This window comes from Heliangelus exortis, chromosome 5 (genome assembly GCF_036169615.1).
Source record: "Heliangelus exortis chromosome 5, bHelExo1.hap1, whole genome shotgun sequence".
NCBI classification, from domain to species: domain Eukaryota; kingdom Metazoa; phylum Chordata; class Aves; order Apodiformes; family Trochilidae; genus Heliangelus; species Heliangelus exortis.
In genome coordinates this window covers 37027951-37047396 of record NC_092426.1, presented here as the reverse complement: position 1 = coordinate 37047396, position 19446 = coordinate 37027951, and the positions used below count along the sequence as shown (strand labels likewise).

The 19446-nt window shown below is 40.1% G+C and overlaps 1 protein-coding gene across 1 annotated transcript in view; it reads right to left on the bottom strand.

Moving 5' to 3' along the window:
• The window catches only part of EHD4 (EH domain containing 4), a 31475-nt gene that overhangs the window by 4758 nt on the left and 7271 nt on the right, over positions 1–19446 (bottom strand). The window contains exons 2-5 of the mRNA XM_071744680.1: positions 19097–19273; positions 14906–15003; positions 6944–7356; positions 2005–2169 (exon numbers count right to left, since the gene is read on the bottom strand). Of these exons, the coding sequence (XP_071600781.1) occupies positions 2005–2169; positions 6944–7356; positions 14906–15003; positions 19097–19273 (853 nt within the window). The remainder of the gene's footprint in view (positions 1–2004; positions 2170–6943; positions 7357–14905; positions 15004–19096; positions 19274–19446) is intronic.

Here is a 19446-nt window from a genome sequence, read left to right as displayed (position 1 = left end):
TGCTTTACTTCTAAGCATCAAAGAAAGATTTTATAGATGAATCTTCTTGTTTGTGGCCAGGTCATCAAGAAGTGTCTCTTGCCAATAAAGAAAAACTGAGTTAGGATAACAAAAGCAGCATTTTTATAAAGTCCTGCCAGAACTCATAGTCATTTGGTCCCTGCCAAATTTCCATCTTGTACATAAATTCCTACTAACTTCAGTGAGATGGTTAACTAGAAGATAGCTGCTATTTTAACACAAGCCCAAGCATATTTTACACCAAAGTGCTGGAAAATTAAAAATGCTTAGATGCTTTTTTACATGCAAAATGCTAGCCAGGAAGAGGGAGTTACAGTGGAAGCTTAAAAAAAAAAAAACACCAAACAACCCCTGCCCCCCTTCCTCCTCCAGACCCTCTCTCAAAATGGTCTTAAATTACTTTACCAAAGACATTTATCACCTCAAGGAGCTGCTCCCATCCATCCCAGAACTAAAATGATATCAACCCAAGAAACCTGAAGCACAGGCAAGGCCCATGCACAAAGAACTTTGGAGTTCTTGGAGGAAAGCTGCCAACCAACAAGTACCACTCTGTTCAAGTGACATTTCTATGCAATCACTTCATTTATGCCAAGTGATCAGTATAAATTTATTATATGTAATAAATCTTAAATAGCAAAGGTCAAGCTTGCTATCTATTTTGGCACAATTTTGTGTTCTCACAATTTAGCTCCTCTTACAGAAATAACTCATGTATATATATAATATACATATACATATATATACATATATATATATTTGCTGCCACCTGCTGCTGAGGATTAGCAACATGCACTACTAATTTGATAAAATTCCATTCAAATTTTGTTTCAGTATTTAAACTGAAAAGTAACCATTCTCTCATTTTGCATCAGCACCGAAAGTGGCAAAGGAAGAGAGTCAGATTCTTCCACACAAACCTCTTTTTTAAAGGCTAACTCATGAAATCCTTACAACAATCCTTCCTGGGAAAACCTAGATTAAACAGATCTTGTGCTTCATCTGAAATTTACTGTCTCATGCCAATAATTGTTTTCCAAGTTAAATATTTTAGTTCATAAAAGAAACTTGTGCATCCCTACAGACAGGGTACTCAGCCCGTTATCACTCTATGATTAAACTTCTAATTCAATTTATTATTACCTTCTAATTCAAAGGCCATTTAAGAAGCCTATGATCTGAGATCCAAAAGTTGCAAATTGAGGCTTGAGGAATAAATTGAAAAGTACTGCTAACACAATATCAGCTGCTCTTCCCTAGGATACTCTGAACAACTCACCTCAAACCAGAGGGCAGAAATAAAAAGATGAGAAAGTGACAGAAAGTTGATAGTAAGACTACATAAAGTTCAGAAGAGAAACAAGAGACAAAAGGTATTTTTAAATTAATAAGAGTATAAATTGAGAATTTCTATCTCTCTTCATAGAATACAAGTTCAAAAGGACAGGAAAAAACTGAGAAGCACCATCTTCAGAAGAGACAGGCAGCACGCTGTCTTTATTACTTATCAGCAAACAGTAACAATAAGAGCAAAAACAGAGTAGGGTGAAAATGAATAGTGTGTGGCTAAGTATATATTAACCTGATAGCATTATAAAAACAATAAAAATATCCATATTTAGGACACAAAACAGGAATCAGTTTAACACACAAGTGTCCACTGCCATTTTATTTGCACCAAACCTTTAGTACTATCTGTCAATAAGCAAAAGACACTGACTAAAAGACAGAAGGTCTGGTTATTTGCAGCAATTTCTATAGTTCTGTATCAGTGGATGCACACTAAGCAAGTTACCATTTTTTCTGCACTGATCTCAAGTGATGCTAACTCTGTAAGAGACACATGATTAACAGTCCCTTCTGCTGTTCTAATTGCTGAAGACCCAAAATGGTAACGTTGCAATACTCTGTCCTTCCTTTTCCAATTTTGTAATCCTGTTCTGAAGTTAGTATTATTTCACTGAAACTGTAATGCCACCTTACCTGCATTTTCTTGACTTCAGGGAAGTCACCTGCTGAGATATGGTATTCCCTTTGCAGCTCGATGTAGATCTCTGGTAATTTGTTGATCAGTTCCTTCTTCTTATTCTCTTTTCCAAATACAGAGGGCATTTCTTTTTTGAGATAGCTGATGATATAAGCATGAACCTAAAAAGAAGCAAAACTGAAATCAATGCTACAGCTTATCTACATTTAACATTAGAGCTCTTCACTCAGGTCATAAAAAGAAACAAAAACAATATGTTTGCATAAGTCAGCTCAAGGATAAGATATTATCAAACTGCTCCTGGAACTTCATGTTGACATGAGCAGCTATCAAGTGCTTCTGCTGTTTTCAGCATTCCTTTGAGGGGCAGAGAAAAAAATATTTAAAAGAAATACAGATGTACACTTGCAGTCTAGGGACATGGCACAGTATCCTATCAGTACCAACAGAGAGAGAAAAAGCAAGACCTAAAAACTATGTCCTGACACTACACACGTGGACCATACACAGAACACCAGCCATAGTTGTCCACCTGTAGCAGTGGTTTGTAACTCAATTTGCCTCTCCAGTTGTTGAGGAAAGCAATGGGATAATGCCTCAAGTAATCCAGGTATGCCACGTGGCAGGGCTATCTAATCATGGTCATGGAATCATAGAATTGGCTGGGTTGGAAGGGACCTCAGAGATCATCAAGTCCAACCCTTGATCCACTCCCGCTGCAGTTCCCAGCCCATGGCACTCAGTGCCACATCCAGGCTCTTTTGAAATATCTCCAGGGATGGAGAATCCACCCCTTCCCTGGGCAGCCCATTCCAATGTCTGATCACCCTCTCCCTAAAGAAATTCTTTCTAATGTCCAACCTAAACCTCCCCTGGCACAACTTGAGACCTCTTGTGCCCTCTTGTCTTGCTGAGAGTTGCCTGGGAAAAGAGCCCAACCCCCCCCTGGCTCCAACCTCCTTTCAGGGAGTTGGAGAGAGTGATGAGGTCTCCCCTGAGCCTCCTCTTCTCCAGCCTCAACACCCCCAGCTCCCTCAGCCCTTCCTCACAGGACTTGTGCTGGATCCCCTCACCAGCCTCGTTGCCCTCCTTTGGACCTGCTCCAGCACCTCAATCTCCTTCCTGAGCTGAGGGGCCCAGAACTGGACACAGGACTCAAGCTGTGGCCTCCCCAGGGCTGAGCACAGGGGCAGAATCCCTTCCCTGGACCTGCTGGCCACGCTGTTCCTGAGCCAGCCCAGGATGCCATTGGCCTTCTTGGCCACCTGGGCACACTGCTGGCTCATGTTCATGTCATACTGCATTCCTACCTATCTACTCTCAGTGCATACCTACACTCTGTATTTCAGGTGATGACAGAGCAGTTGGTGTTCTGTAAGAACAGCATGGCCTCGTGGCTGCCTTGGGAAGTGTCAGAGAGAAAAGTAGAACCTTCCCAGTCTCTGAGGAAAGACTCTAGGATGACAAGTCCTCAAGCACATTGATACTTGCAGAACTTTTTTCCATCTGCCGTGATCAAGATAATCCAGCTCTGCTATCAAAACATCCAACCTGCCCACACACCTTCCTTCTACCCTTACCCTGAACCAGTCATCTCTTCACCACTCTCCCACCACCAAAAGGTACTGTGAGTGATCTGTCCCAGGACAGAAATGGTGGTTACACTTCTTAACCAAAGCCCAGCTCATTGTGTGGACACTAATACTGGTTCTGCATACAAGAGGGAAGTGCAAGGGCAGCCTTCTTTTATAAGCAATGCAAATCTATCACAAATTGATAGAATCAAACAGTTTTCCTCAGTTCTGACCCAGCCAGGATCACTGAAGTCAAATGACCTCCACACCAGGATAAATCTTAAAAGAACTCGGGTCCCTTCTTCATTAAAAAGGATGCAGTTGTTCCCAACTGTTAGTTACAATTTTCACATAGGTGGAAAAAAACAAACAACACAAAACAAAAAAAAGCACATTAAAAAAACAAGAATGTCTATCAAACCACTGAGTAGTGAAAATCTGAAATTTTCACTACGTGGGGGGAGGTAGACTATCACAAAAAAGCATTAATATAAAAATGTTATTACCTAGATGTGGTGTAAGTATAATACTTAATAGTATTACTAATAGAATCACAGAACAATCATGATTGGAAAGGAGCTCTCAGATCACCAAGTCCAACACATATACACACACAAAAAAAAAAAAAAAAAATCACAAAAAGCCCCACAAAACAACTCCCCTACAATCTCAGCCACTCGAGCATACCCTGAGGTGCCATATCTAAACATTTCTTAAATACCTCCAGCAATGGTGACTCAACCACGTCCTGGGCAGGCTGTTCCAGTAAATAAATTCTTCCTAGTATCTAATCTAAACCTCCCCTCTTGCAACTTCAGGCCACTTCCTCTGGTCCTCTTATTATTCACTTGGAAGAGGCCAACACCCACCTCCCTACAACCTCCTTTCAGGTCGTTGTAGAGGGCCATGAGGTCTCCCCTCAGCCTCCTCTTCTTCACACTAAACATTCCCAGTTCCAGTTGGGATGACTTGTTCTTGTCCCAGCACCTCAATGTCCTTCTTGCACTGAGGTGGCCCAGGACTGAACACAATATTTGAGGTGAGAACTCACCAGTGCTGAGTACAGGGGGGGACGATCACCTCCCTCCTTCTGGCCATGCTATTCCTGATAGGATTCCAGGATGCTGGTGGCCTTCTTGGCCACCTGGGCACACTGCTGGCTCCTGGTCAGCTTCCTGGCAGACTCCCAGGTCCCTTTCTGCCACTCTGTGCCCAGCCTGGAGCTCCCCATGGGGTTGTTGTGTTGAACCTCATCCCGTTGGAATCAGCCCAACTCTCCAGTCTGTCCAGGTCCCTCTGCAGAGCCCTCCTGCCTTCCAGCTGATCCACACTCCCCCCCAGCTTAGTGTCATCTGCAAATTTGCTGGTGATGGACTCAATCCCCTCATCTAAATCATCAATAAAGATATTAAACAGAACTGGGCCCAACACTGATCCCTGGATGGAATGTGCCTTACAGTATTCTGTACAAAGGAAGTACTCTCCCATTCTTTTCCTTACTTATTTTAAAGGCTTAGTGGAAACTGGAAAAGAAGTTCTCTATTTTTCAAGAAAAATGGTACAATCAGGTTTTATCTACACATCGTAAGGTCACAGCTTTCACACACCATCACTTCCTCATCTCTCAGTGTCCATGCATTTTAATGGATTGCATGTTTAAAATAAAACTTCTAGCAAATCCGGAAAAGCATGTTTATAGTACACAAGCACTAACAGTTTCACATGTCTATGCTAAGTGGTCTAAAGTCTGCCAGTATGTCCATGTGTTTCTTGCAGATAAGAACAGCAGTTACCATCTTCAAAATGGGATAGTGAGTCACAGGACTCCAAAGGAAAAAAAAAAAAAAAAAAGCCTAATGCCCAATTTTGACGGCAAGCTAACGGTTTCCTTTTATTTTTGGTTACTCTGTATGTTTTAGATGAGATTAAGAACAGCATGACACAGAAATAAAGCCAAAGAAAAAGAGAAAAAGATACCAATGCTGTAAAAAAATTGAGTGTCAGAAAGATTCCAGTGCTGCTTTCCAGAAGATAAAGTTTACTCCCCTTCCACAGCTGCCTAATTAGCAAGCCCTATGAGCACTGTGTTTTTTCTCAATCTTTATCCATTTTTATTTTACATTACAGAGAAACAATTCAAGACAATCCATCTGACATTTTCCCACTTCCAAACCAATTGTAACAAATGATAGCAAAAAGCTGCCCCAACAATTTCCACAAAACAGACTGAGATCATATAGCAACTTTATAACACATCATCAGGAACCTGATTCTAAAGGGAATTTTCAAAAAAGCAGCTGCTACAGGGTACCCTAAAGCTCAGGCCTCAAAAAACTTTAACTGCATCATTATATCCAGAGTTAATTAAGCTAACATAGGAAGAGGTACAGATCTCCACCCAATTATGTTTACATCAGTGTAAGGGCAAATCCTCTTTGGTTTTGCTTAGAAGTCCATGTTAAGATGTGTTCAAAGACAACTGCATTAACTCAACTCATATTCTGCTTGGTAACTACACAGGAAATTAGAATTTCCACGTGGTAGCACCAGCTCTCTCCCAAAATATTTCTGAGGTTAATTTTCCTTCTTTTCCACTTCTCCTAATGACAAATTCTAATTCCGAAATCACCAGGTTGGTTTTTTTGCTCCGAGCTAAAAAACAACAAACTTGATAGTGCTTTTAACTATGAAGATTAATGCACAAGCACTTCTCCAATTCATCAGTGTCTGTGCTCCACCAAGACTGAGATTTCCATCAATCTTGTATTCCAGAGTATAACATAAGCACATTTAATCAAAGCACTGTTTTTCCACAGTAGCTGATGGACAGTATGCATTAAGACACTGAAATGCAAAAAAGCATATGGAAGGTTGCATGTGAATAGTTTTGGTTACAATTTTTTTGCCCCCCCCTTTTTGGTTTTTTTTTTCAGTGTTGTCTACATATAAGTGTAGTTTATACAAAGTGGTTTAAAATAATTTTTTTAAATTTTTAGATTTTAATTTTTAAATCTTTTTTAAATTTTAAAATTTTTAAATAAAGTGGTTTATCTCCAAAAACAAATATGCCACTGCACAGCATAAAAAACCAAATAACCCACCCCACACTCCCCTAAGAAGCAAACAACAGCTTTAATTGCCTAAAAAGCATCAAATCCCTTCTCAAGTCAGGGATACTTTCCAGTACAAGTCCTACTTGTTTCTCTATCCTGAGAGGATGGGTCTTCCATGAAAAACTGACGATTCAACCCATTTGCTGAAAATCCAGTAGAGGAGGATTGGGATGGGTGTGAAAGGCCAAACTGAAAGAGACAGAAGAGACTGCTTACTCATTAAAGTGAGATTTTTAGTCTTTTCTTACCTTTGCAAGCCTTGCCCTCTTAATGAGATCATTGAGCTTCCGCACAGCAGCCTTCTGGGGGAGGCTCTGGATATCCTGGAAAAGATCCTGTGCTTCAGCTTCAAAGAGTCTTCGATTCTCTGTGTTTCGGAGAGGATGGGCCCAGAAGGAGCCAATGTAGACCCGCAGCACCTCTGGAGTGTTGATCACCTTTCCCAGAGACCACATGAGTGCCCCATAGACCCTCATCAGCTGCTGTGTGTCCACTTGGTCAGCTTTATTAAGCACCACCCGAATCTTGTCGTCCTGGCCCCGGAATGACTTGATAGCCTCTGAAAACTCATCTGATATGTCCAGCTTGTGGGCATCAAAAAGGAGGATGATGCGGTCGACTCTCTCAGCAAACCACTGGAGAACTTGGCAGAAGTCGTAGCCTGAAGGAAGAACACACTGTTACAGTCCTGCCATTCAGAAAAAGGAAGCCTCAGAAAATGGGAGGGCTGGGGATACAGAACAAGGGGATTATAGCATCTGGCTGGGGGAAAAAAGGGGATGGACCACCTAGAGAAGACTGTGGAAAATGAGGTCAGGACAACTGTATCCTACATTTTCTTAGGCCAGTCTCACTATTACCACTTTTCTTTTTTATCCCTGCCCTTCCCTCAACCTTGCCATCCATCTCTCTTATATCACTCTCTTTTGTGAGTTACTGTCACTCCCATGTTTGTTCCTTCTCACAAGTCCTGGCTCCAGGTCCCAGCAGGTCTCTGGGGCTCTTGTCACATCTTCCCTTCACCACTGTCAACCCTTCCCTCTTTGGTAGCACTACCTGTATCTCTATTAACAAGAAAAACCACACAGGTGCAGCACTCCAGCAGTAGTCAGCAACTGAAAATACTTGGATTTAGAAAACATTTCCAAACTCATCTCTCCTTGAAATGCCAACACTTGGCTGTTATTTCTGCCACAGCAGACTCAGAGATCCAACTTACAAGTAAGGCACCTGCATTGCTGACAGCTTTGGGGACAGGTTACAGAACATGAGAGCTGACCTTTTCTGATTATCTCAAACTTTTAGATGTTTTAAAGGAAAGACTGTTCGTAGCACAGGCCTGAATGTCTTTATGACTACAGCTGGTATCTAACCCCCACATCAAGTCAGGAACTCCTTACTCAGAAGTGACACATTTAATCCACAGAGTCACCACTAATGATGTGGCATTTGGGCTGCTGTGGATGTGACTCATCTTGTTTCAATAAGAAACAGCAAGGTATGAGCTGGGAGCTGACATCCCACTCCTCCATTTCCTCTCAGAAGCAAGCATCAACTAAAAGAGGGAGCAGTCAAAATGAAAGGACTGACGTAAAGTAACCCAAACAAAATCAACAGTTTTGCTCCCAGCCCATTTACCACAAGTGAGTTCACCAGGGTCTTTGGTCATTTCTCAGCTGTTCAAGTTAAGCCTTTAAATCTCCTGTCCCCCAGCAAAGAAAACCCACTTAAGACAACTCATATATGAGCCAGTTATCCAAACACTTCATGCACCAGCACCAGTTGCAAAAGGCTCTTCACCACTCCTCATTCTGCCTAGCATCTTTTAAACAGTATAAATAAACTGTGGAGATACTGTCAGGTTGCTTAGTTTTACTTCAAATAATGTTGCTTCAGTTAAGACATAATTCATTATGCATTCAAGCTACTGGTCTTTTAACAAGGAACCCAAATGCAAATGCACTTTTTTTGATTTCCAGTAGAACCTGATGAGCACCAACATCAAGAAAAGCAGACGTATGTCAAAGTAATAGGAAACAAATAGTGAACTCCAGATTTGTCATAAATCATACTTATGCATGTTTGGTAACACAGAAAAGAACTCTCAAATCTCAACACTTACTAATAGCAGATGAAATGAAATCCAGCAATTCCAGTTAACAGCAAGAAAAAGACCCCAGTTACCAGTCTTCCCTGCCCTCTACCCCCTCCAAAAGAAGAGATCATTAAATTTCACTACAAATTCCAGCACAGACAAATCAAACTCAAAGCAGAGAGCACGATGTTAAAAAGGTTTCATTAGAATCCAAAAGGCTGCAGGTCAGACTCATTAACTGACTACACAAAAAAAGCCAAGATAACCTTTCCCATTAAAAAGATTACTTTGGAAGGCATGCAAAATCCAGCCCCCTTCCAGATAATATTGCTGTGGTGTTTCCATGTTTTCTTTCCTGGGACCACTTCCTGAAGGAACACGAGATGAAAGTTGGGTGCAAGGGGAAAGCTGCAAGGAGAGAACTCTACTTACTGTATACTAACAATCTAATATAAAACAGTATGAATTATTTATCTGTGTAAAAATTTAGCTGGAAAGGGAGAAGTGAGCTCTTTTATGTCACTTGCAGGTTACAACATAGTTGCAATAGTGCACAAGCCTGAGCAGTGCAATAATCTGGGCTGATTTCACTCATGTAGAAGAAAACATGCAAAATGAAGTAAGTTAAATACTATCAGGTTTTTCACAATGGATATGTAAAAGGGTGACTTACAAGGCTGACTAAATAAGTATTAATGAAGTATTTGCTTTGAGAGAGAAAAGAATGCTCATTGAAAAAGATAAGGCCCTATAAAAAATCTACTAACTTTAATGAAAATTTGTAATTAGAAGAAAATCTATTTCATATACAGACTCAGTGGACACACTTTGGAGTATATTTGAACCACAGATATATGGTTAAATATTTCCATACTGAGACACACCACCTTTATGATACTGTCACATATAGTACATGTGTGTAGATTAGAGCTTTCAAAGTTGAGCAGTACTAAGTCCATACTGACCTGTTTGGAAAATTTTACTAAAAAACTTTGGTGTTGATCCTTAGCCCCGTGCTGCTGTTTCTTCAAAGGTTTATTCCCAATGATTGATATCAGCAATTAAATGCAGCCTCAGGATCTATGTCTCACCTACAACGTTTACTTCCAAATACATAGTGGAAAGTCACAAATCACCCTCGTCCTAAGGGACAGAGGAAAGCCACCATCCAGCAGCAGCACTGCAGAACTCCTGAGCTCATCCAAGCTTCAGGGAGGGAATGAGCTGGAACCTCCAACAGAGGCACAACTGCTGGGCATCAGTAACAGGCTGAGCAGAGACCACAGAGGAGAAGAAAATGAAATAACATGGAAGAGATGAAAAAGCTGGAGAGACATGGTGCCCAGCCCTGGAAACACTGATGAACAGAATGATCATGAGCTCTCATTAGCACAGGGCAAAGCACCAGGCCCAGGCATGACACCCTAGCAGCCATATCTCAAAGATTCAGCTGTGCAACCATGCAGTATGAGAGTGGGTTAATTTTCTGTGCCAGTCAGCAAAAAAAATTTAAATAAACAGTAGGCTTTCCCTTGTGAACCCAAGGTAAATAACTTCTGACTTGCCCTACTACCATCTCCCAAAGCTTTTGCAATCCATAGAACAACCAGGAAGGCTTGACTCATCCTCTGCAAGCACAGACATGCTGAGGGTCCAGTTCTTCCACCCTGGGGCTGGCAGTACTGGCACCTGTCAGGGGAATGCTGCAACAAGGAAGACCTCTAGCTCAGAGAACAGTACCCACCCAGCAGGTGAATCAGGGGTGGGCAGGGTGCTGGGACAGTCCCATCTGCTATTGCCAAGTACCACACCACCAAGGCTACAACACACAATTTGGATGTGGACAAGAAGAGTCCTTCCCCCCCTGCCCTATCTGCTTTGCCCCAGGTGAGCAGCTAAACTTCACAGTCTTTAAAATGGAAAGATGCACTTTTTGCTATCCAGGGTGGAAGCTTTCTGTTATGTTAATGAAAACCTTTCTTAATCCTGGATAACACTCTTATTGCACTCCTTTTGGTGGATTTATCCTGCAGGGAATGCTGAGTGTCTCACTGCATGAGAAAGCCTGAGACAAATCTGCAACTATATACTTCACCTTAAATTAATCTACAAGCCAGACTGAACCAAGAAAATAGCCTGTATTTAAGTCACTTCAACTCTAAAAAGGCAAGCTAGCTAATATCCTCAGTTTCCTCTGTGTTCTTTCCCCATTTTTGAAACCCTTGCCTTCATGTCACTCACCCATGAACCAACCCTTCCCCCTTTCTAAAAGAAGTTCCTCCCCACACCCTGCCAGATGTTGCTTCTCCTTCCTCCTCTCCCTACACCCTTTGTTCCTTCCAAATCATGCAAACCATACACATGTTTCTGTCTGACATGGTCTTTGGGCACATCACCAGCAATCCTTTAGAAGCAGCACAGGGATGGGACAGTTTGACAGGGGACAGTGGTGACACTTGTCTGCCTATTCTCCTCCTGCCACCCTGAACTGATAGGCAGGAAGCTTCTGGCACATCATCCTTCACAACAGGAGCTGGAAAGGTGTGTTGAGACAGCTTGAAAGGGCACATTCTGTGTATATTTTTGACCCTTCAAAAAGCAGTCATCAGCTCCTTTCATCCACAGCCTGGACACTTTCCAGAGTTCTAAATGAAACGTACTGGGAAACAGTGCTTATCCTGTATTTTTACATAGTTCCTTTACTATTTTTCCTTCATTTTAAAATGGAAAGTTAACATTTGATTCCTTTGTTGGTCTCAGAAGACTTCACTGTACCCCTAATGATACCTGTCAAATTCTATGGGTACACAGCTGTTATGTCCATTCATAGGTAAATATCTAAACATTTGCTCACAGGAAGATGGAAAAAAACCTGAACAGAAAAGAGCAAAGGTTTTACACTGAAGTCTTGTGAAGTTATTGTCCTATCAAATACATTAAAATATCACCAAAGAGAAAAGTTGCTGCTCACTGATGTCACAACCAAGCTAAGCTTCTAGAAAGGTAATTTAAAAACTCAGATATGAACAGATACCAATAATGTGCAGAACAGAAAGCATCTTAGAATGATTTTCAGGTATTATTAAATGTTGTATTCCATTACTGAATTAAGAAAAATATCATCTTGCATACGTTACTTAGAAAATAAGCAAGACTGATGTCAAAAATGAAATAATTATCATATGAAAAATATGACAGTCAAACACTGGAATGGTCTCCAAGGGCAAGTGGTGGATTCCCCCATTTTGGAAAGTTTTAAGTCTCAGCTCAACAGGATGATGAGACATCTCATACAAACTAAAGCATTGGAAAGGTTGGACCAGATGATCCTTGAGGTCTCTTCCAACCTGACATTCTATGATTCTAAAAAGAAAAGTTTAAGAAACAGAAACACCAAAAGCTTAAAATATTTGCTGAGCTGTAAAATCCTGAAATACAAAACTGTGAAATTATCAGAAAAGAAATTCTGAAGAACCACTCTCTATACAGAGGTTTCCTGGGAAGCACAGAAGAGCATTCCTATGTTTAAGTCTGTGAACACCTTCACAGAGGAAGGAAATGGCAGTGTCCCTACTGGATCACACCAGCTGCAACCTTTTCCAGTGAGAAGCAGAGATTTTCAGGGATAACACCACACATTTTGCAGGAAAAAAAAACCTTTTGTTGGTCTGAAGATGTACAAACAGAACCTCTGACAGACACACATTTAAGCATTAAAACATCTTGTAGAAGAATCCTGCTTACATTTGCACACAGAGATTTAGAAAGCAGGCCGAGCAACTCAGACTTCAAAACATGCTCAATTAGCCTTAAATATGCATAAATATATTGAAGTCAGTTCTACTCCTTCAAGCAGCTGGTCAGACAGGCCTTCCTGCATGGAAACTGCATGAGCAGACTAAAAATCATATAACAGGCAATGAAACTAACCATGAAGTATTTCAGACACAGCAATATTGCCTTATCATAAAAGCATGCAATAAGTGTATGCAAGAGGTCCATACAGTGACTTGTATGCACTTCATGTAAACTGGTGCTTAAATATATGAATCCTAAAACCTTGGCAGCAGTTGCCCTGCAAGAACTGTGCTCTAAAGCTTCTTTATGTACCTGGAGCCTTATTTATGGTACAACCACAGAGGTTAAAGCTAAAGAGTATACAGAAGAACCACACTTGTGGGAAAAGAACTATGCCAAGTTATGCATTCAAGACAACCCTTAACACATTGAAAAAGAAATCATGAAATGCAAAGTAGTCAAGTTAAAGCTTGTGAAACAGGTAAGTGTTTGAGGTTATCCCTGCACACTACCAACAATGTCCTAGGGCAGGGCAATGAGGCCATAAAATTGATAAATCATCAAGATACAGGTTCTGAATAATAAAGAACAAGAGTCACACGACTGCAATTGGAGATAGCAGGACTACCAGTGAAACTTAACCAGTGAAACACAACTGTACCACACATGAAGCCTGGGACTTTCACAGCAATCCCTCCTAGAACTGAATTTTGTCACAGAATTGCTCCCTTTTTCAGTGGCATACTAAAACATTGCTCTGGTTTTCTGCCTATTTCATGTTCACTTCCATACTTTCATGAAAGTGGCCAACAGATACTTGAATGCTGCCAAGCATCACTTTCCCATGACTTAAGAAGTAGAGGGAGAAACATAAGCCTAATTTTTCTTGGTGGAGCTGGAATCCACAATGGAGAGGCAGAAGTAGGAGATTTAAGACCATCTTTGATTTTATCACTCACTGTGTAAACCGAGACTTAAAAATCTTCCTGGATATTATGAGAAGATTTTTCAGGATTAAAGATCACTTGGTTGTTTCTGCCTAGAAATAAAAGTGCCAACATTTGTTTTACTCATTTGATTTCATAACATTTAAGCCTCTGCTTCCACAGATGTACAGCACTCATGCTTTTAATTTCTACTGGTTCACCAATGTCTCATGTACAGGTCTCTCCCCACAACAAGTGGTCTACACAACTGTAGAAGCATTAAAGAGGACAAAACCAACCCTGTCACTGAACAAAGAATCCAGAAACATTCAGTTAACTAATTCACTAAGTAAGCATAGTTTAGATTACAGAAGTCAGTCTCTTACTCTGTCATTCCAATGTAAAGGCAAGAACTACAGGTGCAGTGCTGTATTGTGATCACTGCAGGATTTTCTCAGAAAATCCCATGTGTGATGTTAAAGAACTGATTCATTTTGCCTCCCTTACACATGAAATACATAAATTTCTCTTTCTTAATCAAAGGTCTGAAAACAGAGGGCAGTATGAGCCATGCACTGGACCACTACCATTTAGAGCTCCACAGAAATTTCTGACATGCACTTAAATGCAGCTGAAGGGAAGAAGGAAGAAAGTTATTTAAATTATAGGGGATTGCTTTAAGAGTTTCTCAAAGACAGATGAATTTCTTAAACAGCATTTTTGAAAAAGGGTTTAGCTTTTTGCAGACTCATGCTACCTTAGCTTATTATGGTATGACTGAGCAACCTTAAGAAGCAACAGCAGCAGCTGTTCCTACAATAAAAGCACCTTATTTATAATCCCCTCAATTTTGAAACCATCACCTTTAACAGCTACAGCTATTAAGAAATGTCTCTTTATTCATGATCTTCAGTAGTATATATAAAGTATCTGATTATTACTTAGTGAAAAGCAATTAAAATGATGGAAATAAAACTTTCCCAGGAGTGCCAAAGCACTAAATAGTCAACAGACCATTCAACTAAAGCCACTTGCAGCCACAGCAGTGACCCCACTATTTTGGAATATATATTTTGGAATATATATTTTGGAATATATATTTTGGAATATATATTTTGGAATATATATTTTGGAATATATATTTTGGAATATATATTTTGGAATATATATTTTGGAATATATATTTTGGAACCCCACAAGTTGTTTTTTAAACATTCCAAATCCTACATCCAGCCATAAACCACGGGTTAATAGACCTTACAATAAGAAAGTTTAGGACAGACCAGCACTCAGTACTATTTAAACAGGCCCCCAAAAGATTAGAATGACAACTTGTCCAATACAACAATATTAATTAGGCTGCTCAGTAATTTTCAAGGCCTCCACCTCACCTCTGCTGATGCGCTGCTTCTCTCCAGAGAGAATGCCAGGGCTGTCAATGATACTGATGCTCTTCAGCACCTGGTTAGGTAACTGAGAACACATGAATCTGCAGGAAAAAGGAGAAAAACCAAAAGCAAACATTAACAATAACTCTAGCTCATATGTAGACTGTCCCTTGAGAGCTCTCCTTTATGTATCTGCTTTTAGAAAGACTCAGCTGAGCTATGAAAGAAGAGCTTTCTGAAGTCCTAATGAACCCCTATGTTTAGCAAACATGCATATTGAAGAAAACAAAACATCAACAGAAAGCTGCTCATAACAAGAATACAGGAAATCCTTGTAAAAACATATGTCTAAGTGCTGATGAAATTCCAAATTTTGCAAGAGCTGAAAACATAGGCCACATGCACAACATTAAAAGGGCTCCATAAAGCAAACGTTTTGCTAAGACTAAATTCAGCATACACAGGAAATAATTGTTCAAACTTTTGCTCAAATTCAAAGAGATTCAAAAGAAAAGGGGAGAAAGCCATACTGATGGTATGTTTATATTCCAAGCCATCCCCTCATCTTCTCAGGCAGCGTTTGCAGAGTCCCCATCCCTAACTCATCCCCACTCTCCTTATGTGGAGCTGTAGAGGACTGAAAACAATGGTGTTTCTCCCACAAACCCAGCTCAAGCTTTCACACTGACAGAACTAAGAGTTCAAGAGACACACAGCATGCTGTGTAACCTCCTGCTTCTGCAATGGGGGACAAACTCAGTGGTGCCACTATGAAAAACCAACAGTTCACCAGGTCTCTCAGCATCAGGCAGAGCATCAGGCAGGTGTCTGGTAAATCCAAGCCACTCTGATGCTTCTGGGATAGATCACGACTGAGGAACATCACTTCCCCTTATCATCAACTGCCTTGAAGAGATTTGAGTAAGAGTTTAATCTTCTTAGCAGCTGAAAGCACACCATGTCACCCACCTTCCTCCAGTGAGGTTGCCCAGAGGCAGCCTGGAGCAGCTCCAAGATGCCTGCCCAGAGTTTAACCCCTTTTTAACTGTGCCTGGGTCAAACTTAAGACCAAAGGTAATGGGACTGAGGGAGAATTCAGGTAATCAAGATACAAAACGTAAAACGTATCAATTGGGCAGATAATGATGCAGACTGTTCAAAAGAATTCAAAGAAAAAACTGCTACCTTGTAGTAGTGAGTCTGCAACAAAGGCAACCAGCATCCTTTCTTGAGTCCAATAGAATGAGCAACACCAGCTATGCCTCTTCCCAAAACCAAGAGGGAATAAGGAAACAGCTGCCATCTTGGCCTGATAAAACCTTAGGGTAGGTAAACAGCACTACCCTTTTTGCTATTTTTTTTCAATGGCTCATCAGATGTAGGAAACATTGCTTATGTGAAGCAACTCCTTTCCCTAAGGCTAATTACCTATTTTTGAAAGAGCAGTGAGGTACTAATGAATAAAATAATATTTTTTGAACTTTCCAAAACCTAAAGGAGACACAAAGTTCCACATTTTGTGGAAATATAGCAGATGCTCACAAGCAGAAAGAAAATACATTTAACCATCTCAACCATTAAAAAAGAAACGTCACTAATACAAACAACTTGAAGTAGCTTTCATAAGTTCAGAAGTATGAAGTCTGAATTTTCATATATGCTTTTTCATATCACTTTACTTCAACCTTAGAAAGCCCAGCACTTGTTTAGTATCACCAAGATGCTTCTACATCTGTATTACAGCAGGACAGGAACCCTTATTTCAGCTGAACAAGGTGGCAGTGTTTTGATTTAAGCATCATGCAAACTGGGAAAGCTGAAAAAGGTTGTGCAAAAGAACAGAGAGCCACAGTCCTCAGAAATGTAGAAACACTGCAGTATTCACAGCATTAGTGGCAGAGGAAATAGGAAATTTATAAGAAAAGACATGAAATAGAAGGATAAATTTGGAATTAGCTGGTTGTAGTTTTTAGAATATAACAAAACTATAATTCTAGTTTTATTTGAGCATCTCTTTTCAACACTGAAACTTGGTTCCTGAACTGGAAAAGGTTCAACATGAACCTTTATTTGTTACATGATTTGTATGAAGTGTGATTTTCAGGGCTCCATCAGAAAAAGGTAAACTACATACTATCTATATAAATGACAAAAGACAAAAAAAAAAAAAAAAAAAAAAAAAAAAAGGCCTGCAGAAATAGTTGTCTGATACGGTGTCTGTGATGCTTATGACACAACCTTTGATAATGTCATGTTTTTCATATTATTCTAAAACTTTTTTTTTAAAGAAACACAGCAGTATTAGACTATTCTTGCAAAACCACATTACACTGATTACACTGTCAGCAAAAATGAAATCAACAAGCAAAATGAAATCAACAAAACGAAACCAAATGATCATGTTATCATTATCTCAGTTGATTTTATTCTTTTGGTTTTTTACATTAACTTTGGCTGAGTCAAAGAGTCTAGTAAGAATTTATACACCTTTTTTTGTTCAGACATCCATGAGCATAGAGCAGGACCATGTCCTTCCTCTCAGCAGCACCCACCTATTTCTGTGATCCTCTGGTATACTGCAATATTCCCTCCTCACTTAATTTAACCAGCATCCATGGACACACTGTGTTCTCTCCCCATCCCCTTTCCCCCCAAATTTCCCTAAAAGAACTCAGGAGAGATGAGAAAATTTTCTACAATCAGCAGTGTTACAAACACAAGCAGTCAGATGAGAGTAAGAAGAGGTCATGGAAAAAAGAGGCAAGGTGATATAAATAAATTAACACAGCTAAAAAGTAAGTACAAGGGTTGATTGTGCTTCTGTGTTCTTGTTTGGGTTTAGTTTCTCCATTACCTCAGTCACTGTTTCCTTTACATGTTCCACTTAGATTAAAAAGGCACTTTGCAGACAAAATGTCCACAGCCTAAATTCTTCCAGAGAGCAAAACACTGGGACTGGGAAATAATAATAATAAAAAAAAAAAGTGGAGGAAGGCATAGGCAATGGACAGAACACTATTAAGACAGGAGTGAAAATGTAACACTGGATATAAAGGAATGTAAGCACGTCAAATGAGGGAAGGCAAAGGAAAATATGATTATAGGCAGGACTTGGCCAATAATCTCCCCAAAAGGGGTCTGGGATCCTGAAACTATCATTTAAAGTGGGACCTGAGTGCAGCTTCCCACAGCACATACTCTTTCTTATCTCCCAGCAGTGAGAGTCAAGCTAAGTATTAGTTATGAGCTTTTTTCTGTGAATGAGCACAGCAAGAGATAAGCCTGTACATAGCGAACTTTTAACACATATGCCAGTGTTTATCAGCCAAACAGGAAAGTTTATTGTTACAAGAAAACCAATTTAGATTAATTGGCTTGAAAAGCCAGGCCTCTATGTCAAGCTACAATCAAGTACAGGAAGAAAACAAGGTGATTGCTCGCACAAGGAGAACAAAGTTATTAATAACTTTTAACTGGAAATATTTAGCCTGCTACTTAAACTGACTGGCGCCAATAGTCACAGCCCCTAAACAACACTTCCCCCTTTTGCAAATACACAGAAACCATCCAGAAGCCAACACTATCACCCTTTGGCTGCTTGAGGATGAGCTGGTCAAAATTAAACACTTAACAACCTGAATATTTATTCAACCCACTTATTGCTGTAGGCCCTTTTACAAGCAATTCACAATTTTAAAGACTTACACCAAGACAAGTGAGACAAGTGGAAAGGAACAAGACAGCATCAAAAGGGAATATTTTTTTCTCTCTCTCTCTCTTTTATTTTATTTTATTTTTATTTTTATTTTTGGATAGTGGTTTTTAACCACAGTGCTAATCTATCAATTTTTCCTGACCAGGAGAGTTTGTGCTCCCAAGTTCCAGCTGGCTTATTGCCTTGTGAACATTACAAATGCTGGTAAAGCACTTCAGCAATTCTCTGTGAACTGGTTTTAACAATGATTTTTAGTTCAGACAACTCCATATATCTGCACTACTGCTACCCTACCTGGTACTGGTTTATTTTAATTCACCTGAACTGCCACCACTCTTGTTTGTACTTGAATTTTTTCCCCTGCTGCTCCAAAAAAATACAGCAGAAGAAACTTCATAAAAAAACAGTGACACCTGAGGATGGTATTAAGTAGAAATTTAAACATAAAAATATAAAGACAGCAAGCAAAGAGATCTTACCTGTTCAGGAAAGCATTTCCAAAGCGGCTGAGCTTGCGGAATGGCTTCTTAGGATCAACAACCAGGGCATTCCCAGGAATGTTTCCTTCTGAATCCCCATACATCACAGCAATAAAAGAATCCGTGGTAGGCTCTGGACCAATCCGCATCCCTGGGAAGTCTTGTTCAAGCAGGTACCTAGAGATGGAGAATACACAAAGCAACAGAATGAATGACTGGGAACTATGGCAAAACACCTGTAATTCACTTGAAAGTTCTGAACTAAGTCAGACCTGCAGAATTTGAGGTCTAACTGTAACCTGCTTCCAAGAGGCATCAAATCAGGCAGTGCTGTACCAACAGAAACCATC